General features: G+C 41.2%; 1 protein-coding gene across 1 annotated transcript in view; it reads left to right on the top strand.

The window, feature by feature from the left end:
* The window catches only part of LOC126470825 (heat shock 70 kDa protein 14-like), a 208,142-nt gene extending 185,698 nt beyond the window's left edge, over positions 1-22,444 (top strand). The window contains exons 8-10 of the mRNA XM_050098836.1: positions 13,716-13,922; positions 21,864-21,922; positions 22,185-22,444. Of these exons, the coding sequence (XP_049954793.1) occupies positions 13,716-13,901 (186 nt within the window). The 3' untranslated portion in view covers positions 13,902-13,922; positions 21,864-21,922; positions 22,185-22,444. The remainder of the gene's footprint in view (positions 1-13,715; positions 13,923-21,863; positions 21,923-22,184) is intronic.
* The last annotated feature ends 320 nt before the right edge of the window (positions 22,445-22,764 follow it).

The following is a 22,764-nucleotide window of genomic DNA, read 5'->3' as shown; positions in this document are numbered from 1 at the left end:
CTCAGTTCTGGATCTTTCAAATTGTGCTCTCCCTCTGTGCTCTGCCCTCCTCAACCTATGAAAGAGAAGAAGAGAAAACACAAATACCAGGACAAGGCCCCCTCCTACAATGTCTCCTGTAGGTGTCATCTCCCCCGCTCACAACCTGAGTCTGACATTTAATTTATGTGACGTGACTGGCTCCAGCCCATTTAACTCCCATTTCGATACCTGCTCAGTGAGGAACTGTAACGAATACTACCTTCACCTCCCAGAGTTGCAATCCCGTATTGCCTTTCACTCGTCAGCTTGTGTTGTTCTTGAGGAATCTCATTTTACTAATGCTCACTCACTGTCCCTTACTGAGTTCTGTGCTTTGTCAGAACCAGGTTGGCCCATTGAGGGCTTCTGAGGGTGTCTGCATGTTGGTCTGTATGGATATTGTTAGTACATGGGTCTCATTCATACCACATTGGAAGCGGTTGCTGTTTGGGTCCACTTGGACTCTGCCATCACAGTTTGCAATCTCTATCTCGCTCCCTGCCAGGCCACCTATATCTGCTGCCCTAAATGCTCTCCGGCAACTCACCCCTCCCTTCCTCCTCCTCCTTGGGATTTTAGTGCCTATCACCCTTTGTGGGGCAGTGCTTCTTCATCTAGTCAGGGGTTCCTCCTCGACCAGTTTCTTGCAGACCATGACCTGTGTCATCTTCATGATGGTTCCCCTACTCTTTTAGTGCTGCATGTGGCACCTCTGCCACTGATTTCCTCTCTTCCCCTCTCCTCCTTCGTTCCTGGTCGCCACATGATGACCTCTGTGTAGTGACCATTTCCCGTTGGTTCTCTCATTCCCTCCCCACCTCCTGATGACCAGGTTTCCCTGCTGAGATTTCTGTCATTGTCCTCTGTATACCTCCCGTGTCGTGTTTCCACCTTCTTTGTCAGGTTGTCGTCCGTGATGTGTCAGATGAGAGAGTCTGTGCTGCGGGCATTGCTGTTCCCACTTGATGGGCACCAGTCACCATTGGCCAGTTCCATGGCAGAGCATGGCTATTGCCACCACTGTTTGCAATTGTTGTAGCACCTTGCAACATCTGAAGCGGCACCTGTCCTCCGTATTACCTTTGCGCCAAAGCCCGTTACTTACACAACCTGAGCAAACGGGTGTTTTGGGATGCTCTCTGTACCCTCTGTGTTCTTCTGGCTCTTCATCGTGGGTGTGGGCTACACACCGCACCCTTCAAGGTTATCAGTGGCAGCCTTCCATTCCGTCCTTGCCCTTAAAGTTGGCCTTTCTACAGATCCATCATATTTAGCTCTGAGGCATTTTCTCCTCTTAGTGGAGAGACTATTGAGGTTTCTGTCCTTAAGCCTAGCAAGGATATATCATCCCTTGATAGTTACCGGCCCAGCAGTCTGACCAGTGTCCCCTGCAAGTTACTAGAATGGATGGTGGCTCGTCAGCTCAATTGGGTCCTTGAATCTTGGAACATTTTATCTCCCCACCAGTGCTAGTTTTGGGAGAGATGGTCTCATCTGCTTCGATTGGAAGCCACAGTTCTGGAGGCCTTTTCTGAGTGCCTTCATCTTGTTGCAGTTTTTCTTCAATCTTCATAAGGCCTCTGACACAGGTTGGTGCCATCACATCATCCTTACTCTCCATGAGTGGGATCTTTGGGCCTCCCTCCTGATTTTTATTCGTTAGTTCCTGTCCCACTGGTCATTCAGAGTCCATGTGGACACTGTTCTCAGCTCTCTGCGGACTCAGGAGAATGGCGTTCCACTGGTCTCAATATAAGGTGTCTTTCTTGTAATTGCTATTAATGGACTTGTGGCTTCTGCCAGACCATTGCTCACCCCTGTCCTTCATGTGGACGTTTTCTGTATTTGGGCTAACTCCCCCTCAGTGGCCTCTGCAGAATGACAGTTGCTGTGGGCCATCCAGTGTGCTTTCATATGGACACACCTACATGGTTTTCAATTATCTCTCCTTAAGTCAAGGGTGGTGCATTCCTGTCATCCTACTATGGTCCGTCGTGATCCAGAACTCTACATCGATGTACAACACCTGACCATGGTCCCCCAGTTCCATTTCTCGAGTCTTCTTTACGATAACGAGCTTACTTGGTTGCCCCATAGTCATCATCTGAAGGTTGGCTCTTTTCGTAAACTCAGTGTTCTTCGCTTACTTGCCCATGCCTTTTGTGGCATTGATTGTTTTATCCTTGTCCGCCTTTACTAGGCATTAGTTCTGTCTTGTCAGGACTATGGTTGTCAAGCTTACGGATCAACTGCCCCTTCCATGGTGCTCCACTTGGACCCGGTTCACTGCCGTGGTATCCATTTAGCCACTGGTGTCTTTCGCATTAGCTCTGTCGATAGTTTTCTGGTTGATGCTGGGATCCCTCCCCTTTCGATTTGGCAGTCCCAGCCCCTGGTTTCCTATGCCGTCACTATCTGCTCTTACCCTGCTCGTCCTTCTTATTCTGTTCGTTTCACTGAATCAGGCAGTCGCCCACCCTCGGGTGGGTTTGCAGGTTGGGCTCCATCTCGCTTCGCTCCACTGTAACTTCCATTTCCCCTCCTTGTCTTCTTCCCCATGTTTCCTCGTGACCACACCCCCTTGGTTAGTTCCTCTGTCATGGATTCAGATGAATCTCTTCCAGGGACTGAAAGCCTCCATCATTCCAGTGGTGTCTGCCTGTTTGTTCTGAAGGCTCTTATGGGTGTTTCAGGATGCCATGATTTTTTACACAGATGGCTCTAAATCCACTGATCATATTGGATATGCCTTCACATCTTTTTTGACACTGAATACCATCTCTTGACTGCCAAGTATGGAATGTTTACTGCGGAATTGATGGCCACCTATTAGGTCCTCTGCTTTATTAAATGGTCCTCCCTCAGCCGAGTTTTGTTATGTAAGGACTGAAAGAGTGGCCTTCAGGCTATTGGTCGGTGTTTTTCCTGCCACCTCTTGGTCTCTGCCATCCCCAATCTTCACGTGATCATGGTGATGCTACTAATTTGGTTGATTTTCGTTGGGTTCCTGGCAACATAGTTATCCCGAGTAATAAGCTTGCTTACCATTTGGCTGGGTGGCCGTGGGGGGGGGGGGGGGGGGGGGGGGGGGGGGGGGGAGAGACACTACGTACACACATAAGTACACATAACAATATCCAAATTGGAGGAAAATTGCAATATATGAAAGAAAATTACACTTTATAAAATATGGGGCAACTTGTACAGTACATGACATATGAACACTTTCTTACCTCTGTCACAACCAAATTAACTCAGTGTAGAAAGACATAGCATTTTGTTTATAATATTTAAACATTTTGTCAAAAACCAATATTGTCAATACTGCACAAAATGCTGGTGCTGCAATCTGCATTCAAGTTGATTCAGAACTACACGTGATGAGACCTTTCAATGCTTAGATAATATTTTTTTGTATTTGAACCCCTTTTCTTCCACCAACTTTGAGGACTCTTTGCTCAGAGAATAAGTACGGCATGTTGCTGTGGGGATATCAACTTCACACAGAATATGAGAGAAAGAAACATCACAAATATCATTATCAGGCCAATAGGAGGACGGTGATGCATGAACCTTACTGTAACATATCCTTCACAAATAACCTTCTAAACAATTCCCAAATACCAAGAAGAGTCTCATGCACATGCAGTATAGCAGTTGGGCTGCACAGTGCATTCTGGCTTTAGTGGCAGAAGTGCATCTGAGAAATCATCCACAATACTAAAATCTGTATCACAGCTCAGCCTTTTTGCTCCAATCTTGGTTGGTGATATAGGTACAATGTGATGCATAGATCGTGTTCCAGCAATTGTTTTTGCACTTGGGAAGTGCTGAGAAAGGTAATGTCTTGCTTGTACCATTTCATTTTTTGAAACAAAGAGAATTGAAATGCCTTGCAGGTTCTCGTGACAGAATTCAAATACCTGTGAAGCTGTAAGTATTTGATCGTTACAAACTCTTTGCAAACTTGTTTTTGTGACAAGTCTTTCAACACTGCCACCAGTACAATCACAGGGAGATTTGCCATGGCGGGTAGCAAAAAATGACCCGCTGCACTTTACGTTGAAGTTGTGTTCGTGGTAGCAGATATTTCTGAAATCCTTACAATTTTTGTATTGTGTAGTACAACCATCAGTGAAATATTCAACATACACAAGATGAATTTCAGGAAATTCACACTTAAAAAAATTCAATACAGTTTCTGAGGCTGGTAAACCAAGGCAACATCATGTTCTAGGTCATCAGAAACAATACAAATACTTTTTGCATGCAACTGTTTGTCCTTTTTGTAATATACGTGGACAGTGTGAAGAGTGCAGCTGCCATTGATCCAATGGTACCCCTGTACTTCATCTTTAACAACAAAATTGAGAGTTTCACTGAAATCCATGAAAGTTAACACTGATCCTTCTTCATTTTCATATAATCAGACTGTGATTGAGAAATAAGAGTGTGGAGTAATTTTTCAGTTTTCTTAGTTTGTCGCAGGATTCTGATAGAGAAGTGATGTGAACAGTTAGTCATTCTACGAGTTGATACCCATAGACTGTACTGAACCATCTCATCAGGAGCATAGTCTTCTATTTCATTTTCTAGGTGAGTTTGAAGCAATGAACTGGTGGGGCATTTTTCACACAGATGAAGCATAAAGACTCTGTTATTTATATCACATGTTATTATTTTAATTAGATCTTGGTATGTTTCCTAATAGAAATGGAATTTAGAAGCAATTTAACATTTTGGTGGTAAATGCACACACATACGGTATGTGTTCCTGATGATCCTGCAAGCATACATTGTTTTGGTCGAAGAGAAGCAAATTTTGAGAATCATACTTTGCTTTCAGGATAGTTTTTTTTAAAATAGAGAGAATACAGCAAATTTTCTTATGTAGAGAGAATCTGTGCAGGTACTTGTCTTTGTGTTTAAAACACACACACACACACACACACACACACACACACACACACACACACGAAACACTTAAATCACAGTATGAATGACCATTGCTTTGCCATAATAAAAGCTCTTATTCTTCACTAGTCAGTTCATTCACACAAGTCAGGGCATTATCGCATATATCTTGCAGATACTGTCCAAGAAAAGACTGCCTACTTGTACTTTCCATAATGCTTCAGTCATAATACCAATATTTGTCGTAAATAATTCAAAAGATGATTGGTGTAACCTAAAAAGTAATTAATTAATGAAAAATCATTCTATCCCATTGTTTCATTACAAAAGTATTTCACATTATTATTGTAACATTAGGGGACTTACTTTTGTTTTGTAATGAATAGTTAAAAACTGCAACAATCGAATTTTTAACCAATAATTGTCTCTGTGTACAGCTCGGTACAAGAGCTCAGAACTGCATGCTCAGTGGACACGTGACCCAAAATCAATGGAACTGGATGATGCAATACATATAGTGGCAGTAAAACGGTGTTCTCAGATATGATTTGTTCCCAGGGAAATCCAGTGTAGCCAACTCCAGCAATTTAGTGGTGACATGGTAGTCATCAATTAGCAACTTAAGTATTTCTTTTACAGTAATGTTGTTTTTTACACTTCGCATTATTTCTACAAACTGATTCGTTTTGCGTGACATAATGGAATATGTAGTGTGTTCATGGTGTTTGTAAATTTTTCAAAAGTATCTGTGAGGAGGCAATACCTTAAAAAAAACTATAATGTCCATGCATGGATTTTGTTTAAAAGAAATTATTTACAATTTTTTCTGAGATGTAGATGATGGATATGTACTACAGGAAACATGACTATAAAAATATAAACATTCCTCCTTAACCCTTTAACTGCTCTGGACATGTTAATGCGTGTGCCTTTGTACCTGTCCGTGTGTGCTCTGAACGTGTTTACACGCGCCACCAGTCCTTCTATCTGGTACTGTGAACGTGTCTACGCGTAGACATGTTCAGAGTACCAGGTAGGAGGACTGGTGGTGCGCATAAACACGTCCAGAGCAGTTAAAGGCTTAACTAAAACAAAATACCAAGTTTCCACTGCAAAAACTGTACAAACTATTGCATTTTTAAATTATAAAGGAGCTCGTTTATGAAAGCCTGAATTCCTGAATCTATACAACTTCTTTTTGTGATAAGTGAAAAAGTAATTTACCTACAACATTTACATTTTGAAAATGTGAATATATCTAGGTAAACTTCTGCTACCCAAAATTTCAAGGATTTGCTTGACAATGGGTGTCATTTCCTAAAATTTCTGGATGATTTGATGGGGAATGACCCCTGTGCAATATTGGGACATGCGTTACCATGAAGTAACAGCACCCTTTGTCACACACCATTAGACAACAGTGGTTTTTGATTGACATGCTGCTTCATAAATATTCTTCATTCTCCGATGTGATGTCTACCGGTATGTGTTTACTGGTATGTGTTTTTCCGCTGCTAAGAAAAGGAACACCACCACGTTGATCCTGTTTGGACGCATTGGGTAATAATGTCGCCATAGTTTACCTTTCTGCATTTACTGCACGAATGTCAGAAAGACACGAATGCCACACTAATACCTTGCCAACAAATTGGTACTTATATGTCCGCATCAGACTCACCACACACAATTCAACAAAAACTGACATTTTGATTACATAGAATGGGCATATGATTAGTGAGTCTGGACAATTTGAATCTGTAGGTATTCAGATAGATGGTAAGTTGTCATGGAAAGCCCGTGGGTAGGATTTTGTTCAAAAATTGAATGCTACTACTGATTAAGTTCAACCATTAAAGATGTTTTAGAACATGTGACTGTCTATTCAATGTAAACACACAGAACTGGAACCAATCACTGTTTTGCAATAGTTATTTATTCATTCCATGCACGAGTTTTCAAGCCTTTTCAGGCTCGTCTTCAGATGGTTTTCAGAAGTTGCATAGCTATTTCAAGCATAATGCTGGGTGCTGGTTTGCAACAGTATGGGCCGCTTTTGTTGTTAGTATCCATCTGTTTGCTTCCATTGTGATGACCAGTTGGTACCACAACACTCACTTTCCCACAATATGTATGCACATGCTAGATGCTGGCAAGGTTTCATTATCACAGTGTATATGCGCAATATTGTGTAAAACTGAGTGATGTGGGATGAACTGGCCATCACAATGGAAGCAGTCAAATAGATACTAACAACAAAAGCTGCCCATACTGTTGCAAACTAGCGCCCAGCATTATGCTTGAAATAGTTATGTGACTTCTGGAAAACCATCTGAAGATGAGCCTCAAAAGTTTTGGAAACCAGTTCATGGAATGAATAAATAAATATTTCAAAAAAGTGACTGGTTGCAGTTTTATGTATTTACTTTTAATGCTGCTATTTTCTCCATTAGAACAGTATCTGAAGTAAGTGATAGCCCAACATGAAAATTAGTCTACATTGCTTATTTCCATTCACTTGTGACCTATGACATTGTATTGTAGAGTATTTTTGGCTTAGAAAAGAGAGTTCAATCAATATGTTGTGTAAGTTTGAGAATCTCTTGTCGACCCTGTTCAGGAGCCTTGAAACTTTGACATTGGCATCTCAATATATACACTCATCATAAAAAGTTAAGCATATTTGCAAATTACCTACCAATAATCACTATGAGCATTACTTTTGTGTTTATGTAGGAAGGTGGTTGTGTAAATGTTGTGAATTCATTTGTCGTTGCCACTTTCCCTCATGGGCGTTCCTTTTATGTGTATGTATGAAGGTGGTTGTGTACATCATGTGAACTCATTTGTCGTTGCCACTTTGCCTCATCAGGGGCAGTGCAATCACGGCTTGTAAACAAATACAGTACACCAGAGCTATGAATGCACAGTTGTCCGTGTGCCTCTTAATGCAGCAGAATGCCTCAGCACAGGCTCTGCATGGCAGACTGTATCAAAATTGTCACATAGATGGGATTAAACACAAGACAAGTTGACATTGTGAATATTGTTCATGTTAATCAAAGTGTTGTCTCCAGACTGTGGAAAAGTTCCAGGAAATTGATTCAATAGTGGATCGACATCGTGAAGACCGTCCACGCAAAACTACAGCAGCTCAGGACCGGTATGTAATGATATCTGCACAGAGACACCCTATAAGGAGAGTGACTACTCTGTGCCATGAGCTTCAAGAAGCCACGGGGGTTACCGCAAGGACCCAATCTGTGCACAACAGACTTTATGATAGGGGTTCGTACAGCTGAAGACCTCTCAAGACTCTAGCACTCCGTCCACATCACAGGGGTGCTTGCGTAAGAGGGGCTAGAGCACGTGAACCTTGGACACGACTCCAATGGACCAAAATGCTGTTAACAGGTGAATTGCAAATAGGCTTGCATCCTGACAACAACTCTATTCGCATATGGAGGCGAAAAGGGGAATATAGACATCTCTAAATGACTGTGGAATGTCACCAACAATCCGGTGGCTCAATTTTATTATGGCCAGGTATCGTGTAGGGCCACCGCACACCACTCATTCCAATTGAAGGCAACATGACTACTGCAGTGTATGAAAACAACATTCTACAACCCATAGTCAGTTGTTTTGCAGAGACTTCACAGTGTGTGTTGGTATCTGACAGGATGTGAGATCTGAGGAATGGATTGGTTAGCATGCTCCCCTGATATAACTGCATAGAGCATACATGGAGCGTGCTCAAAAGAGCGATTTCTAGTCGTCAGTATCCTCCATTAATGACTGAAGCTCTCAGGAATGCTGCCATTGAGGAGTGGAACGAACGTCCCAAGAGGCCTGCAATGATTTGGTACTGAGCGCGCCCTGTCCCATTCAAGAGTGCCTGAGGGTTCGTTGAGGACCTATGCATTACTGAACAATGTGCTATACAAATCATTTAATGTTTTTTGATGTTGGAGGTCGTTGCAACTTTTTTTCCCAAATGTTCCTTTTTCATTTCGTAATTGGTTCCAAGAGAATGTATAGCTTTCATTTGCATAATACTCCGTGACATCAAAAAATACAGTATAAGATATCTATCTTATTTTGAGATGCAAGAACCAATTACGTGCTTAACTTTTTTTAATGGGTGTATATTTTCTTTAGTGTTGTTTGTTGTTAACAATATGAGCGTATTCCGAGAATTAGCAACTAGTAGGCAGAAATCGAATCCGCATTTGTATTGCGCCTTGACTCTTGTACAGAAAGGCATGCAGTATTCTGCTGCATTCATTTTCAGTAAGCTGCCACAAGAATTAAAAAATCGTAGCAGTAATCTTTGCACTTTCAAGTCTAAACTGAAGACTTTCCTCATGGCTCACTCTTTTCAATTTTTCAGGGAGTTCCTGGAAAACAATTAAGTTAATTCTGTATTATATTGTTGATTATGCTAGTATATACTCGCAGCTTGTCATCTGCATGGGATTTGTGTGTATTTTATTTTTTGTGTTATTACTTTTCTGAAGTCAATTTCATATACTGACTTCATTCCATGACCATGGAGATTCGCTACTTAATATGGTCCTATGCAGTACATCTAAAATACATTATAAATAAATAAATAAATAAAGCAAAGAAGATGAGCTCAATATCAGGGATGAATTTCAGGTTGAACTGAAAGAAACTTTTGGTGACAATCAACAGAATGTTACAACAACAGAAGAAATCATCAAGTGGTACAAGCACATCAAGGAAAAGCAATAGAAAGGAAGAGGGTTGATTCCTGAAAGAAGTCCCTGTGGAAGTTAAAGAAGACCACCATGATCTCACTACTCTCATATGCCAGATTGTAAGAGAAGAGAGACAGCATTTTGTGGCAGCCAGAACTGTCAGACCAAGTACACTCAAGAATTGGTGACCAGTAATGTAGACCCCATACATCAGGAGGTAATAGAAAATGTTGAACGAGAAGTGTATTGTTCTTTGAAACTAATCTCCACCACCTGTGGGATGTGCCATGAAAAATGGACTTGGACTTATGTTGCTGTTGTCAGATGATAACCCAGCATCCAACTAACACAGGTACAACCAACTAATCCACCATGTAAAATGCCCTGCAGAAGAACAGACATTTGAGGGTGGAGGACAACAAACAGTTTGTTTTCACTGTTGGTGGCGTGGATACTTTGTACGCTACTGCAGCGGAAGAAGACTATTAGATGACTATTATGCCACAAGACATCAGCAATCACAACAGTGCTATTCGTACCAGTCAACTGCAAGCGATTACAGTCGATCTGTGGACCGAAGCTAATTACTGTATCCACAATGGGTCACTCCCCAACACGCCATAGGCATTTCCTGTCACTGTACGGAGGTACCGGACACTCGGCTAACCACCGAAAGGCTGCCACAGATGAAAATCGGCTGCGGACAACAGGTATCGAGATGTCAGGAAAACTCACTGACATCAGTCACGGCCGACTGTGTCAGGTGCTAGTGAACTCTGGGGTGTCTTTTTCTGTTATGTCAAATGCTTATTGCTAGCTAAAGAATACTGCATTCTGTGATATGAAAATAATTGTCTGGAAGTCACAAAAAGGAAATATGTGTAGCTGACAGGAACACGTATTGCAGGAATAACTATCGATAACAGAACACAGCCTTTAAAATTTGTCATTTAAACAGAACAAAGTCACGATATTATTTTCAGGGGAAACTTGCTGCAGGCATCACAGTGTGGAAGATCAGAGCTCCAGACTGATAAAGCTATTTCAACAACCACAGATAACAAAGATTGCTTCCGGGCATTTGTTCGCCACCGAAGTCATCGTTACACCTTCCTCGACGTCGAGACATCTCCCGAAAGAAATCTACAAACCGGTAGTGACAATAAGCATTCTAGATGGGCGAGGAGTGTCACGAGCAGCCACAACTCGTCCCTAAAGGTACGTGCTCAGAGATAGCCGAACCAGTCCAGGAGGGTCAGCTTAGTGACACCGGTGAAGAAATGTGCTCTACTACCACTACAGACGACACAGGGAAGGAAGCTAGTATCAAACTGCCGATAGGACCTGACGTCATCGAGGGACAGTGTCAGTTGTGGTCCTTCTGCATCAGTTTTTGGACGCTTTCAAATCCCGAGTGAAGAGCAGCCAGAGAAGCAGCCTACGGTAAAACACCGTATCGACACTAAGGATAATTCACCGATTGGCCAGCACTTGTATAAAGTTTCTCTGGTAGAATGACGGATGATCCCGGAGGAAGTGGAGATGATGCTGCGAGGTAACATCATTGAATGTTTAGTGTGTCCTCGGTCCTCTTTGATGGTCTTCTCCGACGGTCCTTGTGAAGAGCAAAGATGGCACATGGCATTTCTGTGTCAGATCTCAGGTACTGAACAATATCACAAAGGAAGATGTCTGTCCGTTGCTGTGTGTCGATGACACCCTGGACATCTTCGACGGAGCAAAGTATTTCTCAGTTACGGACGTGCTGACAAAACATTAGAAAATCGAGGCTGACCGGGAAAATACTGCATGCCTTCCACACGCGAATGGCCTCGCAGTACACTTTAGTAACAGGTTGGCAGGTACGGTCTTGATGTACGTCAACACGGAACAGAGAGAGTGGGATCGGTACTGCCTGTAGTGACATTCGCACACGACTGAGCGAAGCGAGAAACTGAAAGCTTCTCACTTTTCTTTCTGTTCTGTGGTTGCGAGGCCAAAATGACTGTGGATACCCTATTCCTGTTTCGGCTGGACGATACTCGGGATGACTAAATGAAACGCATTACAAAGACCGAAGGAGCAAAGCAGCTGGCTCGAATATGAACCCTGTATTCCCAGATTAAATACCGAATGCACTCTTAACGCCGAGCACCGACCGGTGAAGTACAGCCGAGGGGAGTCGGTACGGAGTTTTATACCTGTGTGGATAGTGAGACTATTGAAAATGTTACTGTAGTCCTAGTTTGGGTCTCGTCGAATCCTTAATCGTGTGTCGCATAATAACGTACGACATTGAGGACTGTAACCCTTTGTCACGAAGACGAAAGCAGGAGTCCTCTGTGTGAAGCCCTGGTACACTCCAGAGACACACACTGATGGTGGGAGGTTCGAGAAAACTGAAGACCGACTCGAGGATCCTGGAGCTTTGAAGGGAGGGGCTACTTTCGATGCTCGTACTAGTGAAGAGGATATAATGACATGACCACAACGTGAGAATCCACCAGCACTGCCATACGGAGGACCGTTGACGAGATCTAGATCTAGGGTGCTGTAGTCTGCTCCAGCGAGAACTAATGATGAAGCGAGCTGTGGCACGTGAAGTGTAGTGGTGTAGTGTAGTGGTTAGCATCGTCAGTGGGTGTGCTGTTGGTCACGAGTTCAGATCCGACCACCAGCAGTTATTTGTTATTTAGTGTTTATCATTTCTGGGAGGTTCTAGAAATATCTTATGTTTGTAATGTTTTAATAATCTGGAGTATTGAATGTCTGTATAAATAGCTGTAGTCTCTATGCAGGAGGTCAGTTCTGGTCTGGGTATTTTGGTGTCGATAATAAATATGCTTTGAGTTCTAAGTGTCATGTTTTTGTTTTGATATGACAATATTTCTCACAGACAGCAGCAGTGATCCACTACAATTCCAAACTAATGGTGATGGTATGCTGTCTTATATTTAATGAGGTAGGAGTCGCATTCTGTTATCACAGTACATTTACTTGCTTATGAGATGTACAGTTGGCACCATAGCATTGTTTAAAATGAAATGCAGCATCCATGCAGACAGGGGAAAGTTGTGGATGTATTTTTTAATGTTCTATGACTGGGTGTCATTGACAGAAAAACTGGTTTTTCTGGAAACAGCTGCCGGTCATCTTGCAGGAAAATTGTTGGTTCCTGTTTTTAATGCTGACACTAATGACTGAGTTTGCATATTCTTCCAGTATTTTCATTCAATGATGCTTTAGGCATAAGGTGAAACAGTGAAGGGTTGGCATTGTGTGGTCACCTAGGGCTGATGTCTTATCAGGTTTTTTTTTCTGAGATAAAGAACAGTGTGCAGTAGTACAAACATCAGGTATTAATCTATAAAATTTCTAAACTATGAGCAGTTATATAGGTTTATGACCAAGGAATAATGGATAAAAATGATAATGTCCCAATTTCTTCTCATGTATATGACAGAGAGGTGTATGATGCCTTTTGTTAATACATTTGTGCTTAATAGATTTAGTGATAGTGGCTGTGTTGGAGAGACAGCATGATTGTAATCAAAACAATTGGAATGATTAGGTATAATGTGATAAGGATGCTGTGAGATCTTCTATTGGTTGTTGGAGTAACAGTTAAGTGCCCTATTACAAGAACAGACAATTTTGCAGAAAATGCTTCAAAAAGTAATAGAGAGAGAGAATCCTAATTAATAACTGATTTTTAAGTAGACCAAAATAATAATATTTAAATCAATTGAACAAAAAGTGTGAGAATACCTTGAATGCACCACATTTCCTGTATTGATATTTTCAAGTTCAATTCATTGTGACATAACCTTCATCCACTTTCATGTGAGATAACATAAAACTATATAAAACCAACAAGAAATTTTTTAAAACTTTTGTCATATTTTTCTGTCAGTTTTCTTCCTAACTTCTTTTGTGTGTTTCATTTTTATCTACTAATTCACTTTGCTGTGGTTCTTATTTCTTTACTGAAATAAATATTAAAAATGTTGAATACTTTAATATGTCATTTGGCAGTTTCATGTGGTCTGTGCATTTCAGGCAAACGAAGGTAAAGTGTTGGTTACACCAGCACAGACACCTGTTCCGGTCCAAGTCACAAAGAGACTTCCATTGGCACTCTCAGGAGAGAGTATAGTAGTTCAGGTTCTTGAAGCTGATGATGATGATGATGATGATGATGATGATGATGATGATGATGATGATGAGGATACAGACAAAGAATAGGGAGCTGTAGTTTTGGGAAATGTAAGTAAAAGTTTCTACACATTCCGTCTAATAATTTTAGTAGATTTTTTTGTAAAAATTTAGCAGACAATTTAATTTTAATTTATAAAAGTGATAACTTGCATGAGAATATTCCTTAGTGCACCTATTGGCAGTGCCGAACCCCCCCCCCCCCCCCCTCTCCCCCCCCCCTCCAGTCACACACACAAATCATAGTCGAAGTAACGAAAAAACCCTCTGTTTTAAAATATGAAACTGTGGGTACTAGCAGAGATCACCCATGAATTTCAACTACCTTAGTTCTATGAGGAGGACACTTGATTCCAAGATGATTGTGTCCCAATTCAAAGAGTGGCATTCTTAAAGAATGGTTTAATCAATATGTGAATAATTTGTTACTCTGCTAAGTTCAACAGGCACCATATTTCAACATTATTGAACACCTTTTGTGACGGGGCCCTCACACACTTAATATGTATGCGCAGTAATATTGTGCCAATATATTGCAGGAAAGTGCAAGGCCAAGGACAGCACAATACAATTGCGCAATATTCATGCCTTTGTAGTGAACATGATGGTGCGCAAAAATGTGGAACTCATATGTATTGTTGCTTGCCTTGCAAAACACAAGCAGAAATTATGTAGAATAGATGAAATTAGCCTGAAAATCTTCCAGTACATGTTTCAATGGGCCACTGGCTCATTCACTGTGTCGTAGCTTCATAAACAACAAAAACTAATTAAAAATTAAACAAGGAAATTGTAAATTATTGTGTACACATGCTGTGTTTTCTGTGTGTCCTCTACTGTAACAACTGTTGCAAAAAAAAAATAAATAAATAAATAAATAAAAATAAAACAATTATTTACTGATTACTAATTGAAAGCTTATGTGATCTGATGTCTGTGGAGTGCAAGGAAGAAAAACATGTATGCTGACAGGACAGCTGCCCTGATCCTATTTGCCAATTCTGAAAACTGCTATAAGTAAAATAAACTTTTCTGCTGACTATCATGACACATGGGCTTCAGTTCCCTCTGCCATTTTGGACAATGAGGTATATGGCATCTGAGAAATGAAGTTTGTGCCTGTTTACAAAGTACTGCATGATGCTTTAATATACATACTCCAGCACACGCCCTGATCTTTTGTCATCTAATTTTTTCATTTCTCTGCAGAAATTCATTCAGTGTGAATTGAATTTCTCTTGATCTCAGTAGGAACTGCTGTTTATTGCACATCACTGCCCTTACATGGTACAATATACATTGTCATATAGTGAATGTGTGTCAGAATTGTTTAAAGCTCTCTAGTCTCCTTCAATATATTGTACAGACTGTCAATACTGCTCATAGAGGGGTCAGTATTATTGCAAAATAAATATTGAGCATGGGAGGGCTTCTCAAGTTTTTGAGCCGATAATTCAGTACGTGCTTCCTCCTCAGTTAAAGGTTGTGAAATCCCTCTGTGGGTCCGGGGTTTAGAATAGGCCCGAGGTATTCCTGCCTGTCATACGAAGTGACTGAAAGGAGTTTCACACGTTTCGGCCTTTATGTGATAGTCCTCTGTAGGGTTTGATCTCCATTCTTCGGATTTTCCCGAAGAGCGAGCCAATTGGGGAAAGGTGCCTTATAAGGTGGATCGTGTCCATCGTGCATTGAGATCTTTAGCCTACTTTCTTGTTGCTGCATTGCAGTCCTGCCCATTCTCCGTCTCTTGGGCGAGCACACCTTCCTGGGTTCATTTTCGACCATGCACTACGCAGTGTCAATTTCTACGTCGACGATGACCATGGACTTCTTTGCACCTGATATCCAGCTCGGTAGCCAGTCCATTGTGGTGGGGCTGCCACATACCCTGTTGGTTGTAGCCCCCCGACCACACAGGGATCGCTCTGCTGATGCCTGCACCATTATCTCCCTATTTATGGCAAGGGGTAGATGCCCATCCTCTGAGGTATCGGAACTCCCGGCAATGGCCATCCTGCCAGGTGGCCTTTGCTACGGCTGGGTTGCGCCTGTGGGAAGCGCCCCTGGTCAGAGTGGGTGGCGTCAGGGCGGATGGCACATGATGAAGCGTAGTCCATCATCTCTTACTGGTGGTGAAACACCAGCAGTCTCTAAGCGATCATGAGCTCAATTCAACGCACAGACGTATGACCCCAAATTATTCCCCTCCCTGGCCACACCATGGGAAGAACGTCATGCTAAGGATGGCAGCGGATCTTATTCGCCCCAGTACCTTAGATGTTCAAGAGCTGATGGGGAATCTTTCATGACGATGAAGCCTCAGTTTTTTGTTGAGCATTTAGAGGACAAGTTTGGGAAGGTGGAGGGCTTGTCCAAAATGAGATCTGGGTCAGTCTTGATCAAAACAGCATCTTCTGCCCAGTCATGGGAGTTACTTGCTTGTGACAAGCTGGGGGATATTTCTGTAACCATCACTTACATGGTCCAGTGTATCATATTTCACAGAGACCTTCTTTTGCAGTCCGATGATGAGCTGCGCACCAATTTAGAGTAGTGAGGTGTACATTTCGTGTGGCGTGTCGACCGGAGTCCGAAGGATAATCAGGTTGCCACCGGTGCCTTCATCTTGGCCTTTGAGAGTGATACATTGCCCGAGAAGGTCAAGGTGATGGTCTATCGGTGTGATGTAAAGCCCTATATCCCTCCCCTGTGCTGGAAGTTCGGCCATATGTTTTCCCGCTGTACTTCTAGCGTCACATGCCGAAATAGTGGACGCCCATCACTTTCCAATACTCCATGTGCCCTGCCTCCCATCTGTGTCAGCTGTGGAGAGCACCATTCGCCTTGCTCGCCTGACTGCAGGAGTCTCCAGAAAGAAAGGAAAATCGTGGAGTACAAGACGCTGGACAGACTGACCTACACTGAAGCTAAGAGAAAATTTGAATGCCTGCATCCTGTGAGTATGACATAGTCTTAAGCCGCTGCTACAGCAATTCTGGCACCGTCAGCTTAGTGGTGAAGGCTGGAATTTGCATGCCAATACCACAATTGGACATTCACTGAGTGACGATAAATGGCCTTTCCAGATTAATTGGTCAGGTGACCGTTGGTGTGTATGGCATGAAACATCTGAAAGCAAGGTTTATCAGGCTGGAGGTGGGAATGGGGGTGTGGGACATTCCAGCTTAAATGCGATCTATTGGCTGGAGCCCGCTGACATCACGTTGAGGCAGCACAGCATAGCATAGCACAGCAGTCTGATTATTCAGTAGATGTACTGCACCACACTTGCTTTGGGGTGTTATTCATTCATTTTACTTTCAATTTGGTTCAATACATAGTTGAACAAATTAAATAAAGTGGCATGACAGATGTATTACACATTAGGAAATGATAATTAAGATGAAACATAACTCACTCGTTTGGTGTAGAAACAGATGGTAGTGTAGACTGTTCCACATTTCTGTTGCCGTTTATCAGATGAAGGTGAAATCCATAGCAGCTTCCTCCTTGTGCATATCTCTTTATAGTTTCCAATTTTGCTTATTGATTCAGAGACCTAATCCTTAAATGAATGTTCTTGTTCCTACATAAAGAGCAATAACTGTGTGGAAACTGTTTCAAAATAGAGCACAGAGACTTTACAACATTTTTTTGTTTGCGCACTCCGTTTCCATTAAAATCAACAAATTCTCCTTCAAACTGCAACATGTTGTTTTTCCGTGCTCGTATTGGAGAGTAATGATCATCGTGAGATGTAATTGATATCCAGTCTGCAATAGCCTCTTCTAATTCACTTTCTGCTACTGGAATACCTAACAATTTATCATTGTTTTGGTACTTAAATGCAGTATAACTTGCAATGTATTTCACTGCATCTGGAAGAACATCCAGAATTGCTGCACAACCACACAGTTTTACCTCATCCATACAAATTATAAAAGTGGGTGTGCGTATATATGTATGCATGTATGGGGCATTCAGAAGCCAAGCTGACTGACTCCATCAAATGAAAATGTTCAGTACAAACAATTAGTTATTGAGTTATTTTAAAAAAAGCTCTAAAATTTTTCAGCATATTTAGAATAAACTGATGTTAAGGTTACGTTTTCAGCACTTTATAAATATATAAAAAAATTCAATGGCTGTCTCTCCCATAAGAAAAACTGCTTTGTATGGAGTGAGTCACATTGCCGACTGAAAGGTGTTGACAAAATATTGTGAGTGGTTTGAATACAGGCAATTTTATGAAACAAATAAACACAAGCAGGACCATTTTACATGAAAAAATCACAAGTATTAATGTAAGTAATTAAATAGTACTTAATGTACAAGTAGAAAATGCAGTCTCCCCCCCCCCCCCCCCCCCCCCCCTCCCGCGCACCATGGAGATCAGTCTTCATGTACTATAAAGAAGACCATGTGGAACATCAGCTAGACTTTCTAAAGGTCAGTTTCCATTTTTTGTGGGGATATTAATTTTTCCAAATGGCATTTCTGGTGAGAAAGTAGTTTTATATTGGATAGCAAATGGTTCAACCTTCTCAGTATTGATCCATCTCATTGTCAGCTAGTTAATTGTTTCACCTTCAACATTTCTTTTCCTATGGGTGATACATTTTTCTAAGTTTGCTGTTGAATGGAAGTTTTCGTGGTTCATTTCTGTTAGGTAATCAGTGTTTCTTTCCTTGCAGCTAAGAACATCGTCATACTGATCTCTTAGACAAAAGATGTGATGACTAGTTTTTAGTCTCTTTTTAATAAAAGAAAAATCTGTATCATTTGGAAGGTAACTGTGTCCTGGCGGAAGGAACTTTTAAGACAATAGTTTGTGTTACCTCTCGTATTTTGCAGGTATTTTATAAGACGGAGAAAAACATTTGTGTTGCAGTTTTGATTGCTGCATGAGCCAGAGTATGTGAAAATATGTTTGCCATTACTGCATTACTGCCATGGAGAGTCAGGTGCTCTATTAAACAAGAGCTTATTTCTTGCAAACCTCTCGAACCACCAGTTTGGGACCATACATACATACATGTAATATATTTTGTAATTAAACATGAACACCAAAATCATGGACATAAGAGATCCTTATAACATTGTACGACATTTAGTTCGGGAGGTATGAGGTCATAAACAGTGAATGCGTGAAAAACTACTGCATCAAGCATGATGGTTAAATTTATTACTTCTTTGCTGCTAACTCAATTTGCAACACATTTCGGAAACAGTAATCGCATGTGCCACTGAATGTACCTAAAAGACTGTATCATTACATGACATACAGTACAGGAGATATGACATTACAAACACAGAGATGCTTGAGAAACGGCCACACCATGCATGATATTTTAATTTATTATTTCATTACTACTAACTCTATTCACAACACATTTTGCAGACTGTATCACATATGCCACTTTATGTACCTGCAAAATTATATCATAATACAGCATGTAGTTCAGGAGATACGATATAAACATTAAGATGCCTGAAAATGAAACTGCAGGTTGAAATTCGCTAGACATATAGCCGAAATATATGTACAAATATGCATGAAATATGTTAAATATGTGTGAAATAAATTTGACATGTAGATATACGAGCAAAGCCGTCTGTAAACAACTCATCGTAAACCCCTGAAAAAATTTCTGTTTTGGTACACACACTGGTTACAATTTGGAAAGAAATACTGATGGGGTAAGAACTGCCAGTCTCTTGTTTGGATGACTGTGATAATGTGGAGAGAGAAAGGAGGAGGAGGGCAGATACTGAGGGGGGAGGAGGAGAGAGGCACAGATAGGAGGAGACGGACAGAGCTAGGGGACAGAGAGGGCAGAGGAGGAGATTGACACAGTAAGGAAATGGCAGGAGATGAACATAGAGAGGGGGGGGGGGGAGGAGACTGATAGATAGAGGGGGAGGAGGAAATGGACAGAGAAAGGAAAAAGGATGAAATGAGATGAACAGAGAGAGGTGGAGGAGGAGAGGGAATGAGCAGATGGACGGAGGAGGAAGCAGCATATTGACAGGGAGGTGGGGGGGGGGGGGGGGGGGGGGAAGGAGGATATGGACAGAAAGAGGAATGGGAGGAGGTGGTTAGACAGAGACAGGGGGAAGGAGGTGGACTAATAAAAGATTGGAATAAATACGTACCATGGCAATTCCAAGTACTCAGCTAGCATGTTAATAAATTTTCTTAGACGTTCACAAGCTTCTGGGATTTCTCGCGTTGGTGATCCCTCGACAACATTTATACGGAGTTAATTTGTAATAAAACTTAGGGATACAGAATCTGGGTCGACATTACACTGAAAAAGACTCTGCATTTAATTCTTCAGTAATTGGTGTGTTTCCAGAGAAGGAAGTATCACTTGCATTACCTGGATATTTAAGGAGACACACTTTATTTCTTTCTTCAAATACAAAATATTTCTAATCCTCATACCCTAGGAGAAAATTTTTCCAAGCAATCTTCATTTAGTCTGGAAGTTAATATGTAGCTGACTTTCATACTTTTTAGACTTTCAAAAAGTCCAAAGAGAGATCTTATTGACGTAATGAAACCTTTTTCGAAAGGCAACAAACTGTCTCTATCACCACCTTGCACTCGGGAACAAATGTCTAGGAGTCTCTTTAGAGTATTCTCCTGAATTGTGACATTCATTCCACATCCCCGTTGCAGAGGTGAACATTCATCTTTTGGAACTCTTAGAGCTCGAGAAATCAAAGACACCAATAACGAATTCATTCTGCTTTGCACGTCCTCTTAGATTTAAGTGTGCTTCAGTAATGTGGTGTGTTATCATTAGGTCACTTTATGTTTAAAAATTTATTTTAAGATAATTTTTTAGCTATAATTAATTGGAGTGTTATTTATGCTCTTGCTTCTTACCTCTTTGCTTACATCCTGGCTTTGTGTAGTTTATGCTGGGGATTGCTTTGGGTAGTAGCTTCCTTCTGGAAAGTAAACCTAGAAGTTTGTTTCTTGAATCTCATTCATAATCTTCAGGCCAAAAATGAATTGAATGTGCATGTACAGTTACCACATTCACTTTGGCTGCATGTTTGTGTCGAACTGTTGCTCATCTTTGGGAAATGCGTGATAAATAATGTTTGTTATCTTTTGAGCAATGTTAATGCATTGTGCCACAGCCCAATTTCAGTGACCCTTGCTCACGATTGACACAAAACAAGTTATTTTCTTTACATGCACAGCCACAACAGTTCTCAAAGCGACATCAAGGCGTACAGAGGCATCAAAGAACTTCTTGCTCACCAGGAGCCAGAATGGTTTACCTCCGTATTCTGTTGTCCGTGGGAGGAGGGAACGTTATGGTCTGGGGAATGTTTTCATGGCATTCCCTTGATGATCTTACCATTGTGGAAGAGAGAGTGCAGCAATGAAAGTATGCATCTATTCTTGGGGACCATGTTCGCCCTTACTTGCAATTTGTTTTTCCTAGGCACGTTCACATGTACCAGCAGGACAAGGAGCATGTCGCACAGCTCACTTTACACATGTGTAGTTCGAAGAGGGCCAGGATGAGTTGACTGTGCTCTCCTGGCTACCAAACTCCCCAGATTTAAACCCGATCAAGAATCTCTGGGACAACCTCGATCAGACTGTTTGTGCCATGGATCCTCGACCGTGAAACCTAGCCTAGCTGGCCACAGCACTGGAGCTGGCATGGCTCCACATCCCTGTTGGCACCTTCCAGAACCTTATTGACACTTTTCCTGCATATCCTGCAGTGGTCCGACACTGTGTGTGTGTGTGTGTGTGTGTGTGTGTGTGTGTGTGTGTGTGTGTGTGTGTGTGTGTGTTCTTGCAATAATTATATCAGTTATCAGCATCACTCAGTTCAGTTTGTGTATATATTGTTATTTTTGCAATTTGTTTAAACATTATGTTGAAGTCGAAGAATGTTTTTAATGAAGCAAGCAGTAGCTTTAAATGTCCTATACAGTAAATGCAATAAATTGTTTCAGCTGACGCTTGATGATGTGTCCGCTTCCAGCAGTTTAACTGCTGAAATAAATGTAAACAGGTATGTAAATATCATATTTTTGATTGTGAAGAGGGAGGTGGTTGTTGTTATTTTAATGTATGAATAGTCAGCAAAAAAATGTATGCCTACCACATATTTGACCAGTTGACTGACCTGCATTTTTTTCTTTTTTATTTATTTTTTTTAATTTTTTATTATTTGCTGGTGTTCAAAGTTTAAAAATTTAATTTTATGGTATGTGTTGCAACTTTGCTTTGCTACTCTGTTGCCTTTGATATTCATTCACTTTTCTCCCTTTTAGTATTGGAAGTTTGCATGCAAGCGTAACTGATACTGCAACACAGAAGAAATCTTCCTTTCGACGAGGTCCTCCGGCATCAGATAGACAATAATTCTCAAAGAAACTGGTTAAAAACCATAATTTAGGAAAACAAAATGTTTGGTAAGATGTGTTGACATAAATCTGTAAATAAGCAGAATGTGTTCACAAATATGTTTTTTAAATTTGAAAAATTATATATTGATATTGCCTGTGATATTAAAATTAAATGTTTTCATATACTTATTGAGCATTCAGCCATCCTCTCCCCTTTCTCTCCTTACTGTTAACGGTAGTAATTAGAGACTGGTTTATATGCATTTGGATGTTGCTTATGCATTGGCATATTTGGCTCCTCCTCACTGGTTACTGCATATTTTGACTAAAAACTAGTGACGAGGCATATTTTCACCTATGTTTACAATATTTTAAAAATTTAGATGGGCAGTCTCTAGCTCGATCTAGTTTTGATGTCTTACAGATTGACCGCAACCTAGAACTGCATGCAATCACTAACCGAGAGGCCAGTGCATAGTGAAATCATTACAGAAGAGGAACAGGC

The sequence above is a fragment of the Schistocerca serialis genome, chromosome 3 (assembly GCF_023864345.2).
Source record: "Schistocerca serialis cubense isolate TAMUIC-IGC-003099 chromosome 3, iqSchSeri2.2, whole genome shotgun sequence".
Taxonomy (NCBI): Eukaryota; Metazoa; Arthropoda; class Insecta; order Orthoptera; family Acrididae; genus Schistocerca; species Schistocerca serialis.
Note: the sequence above shows the minus strand (reverse complement) of the source record. Positions and strands in the feature narration are given on the sequence as shown.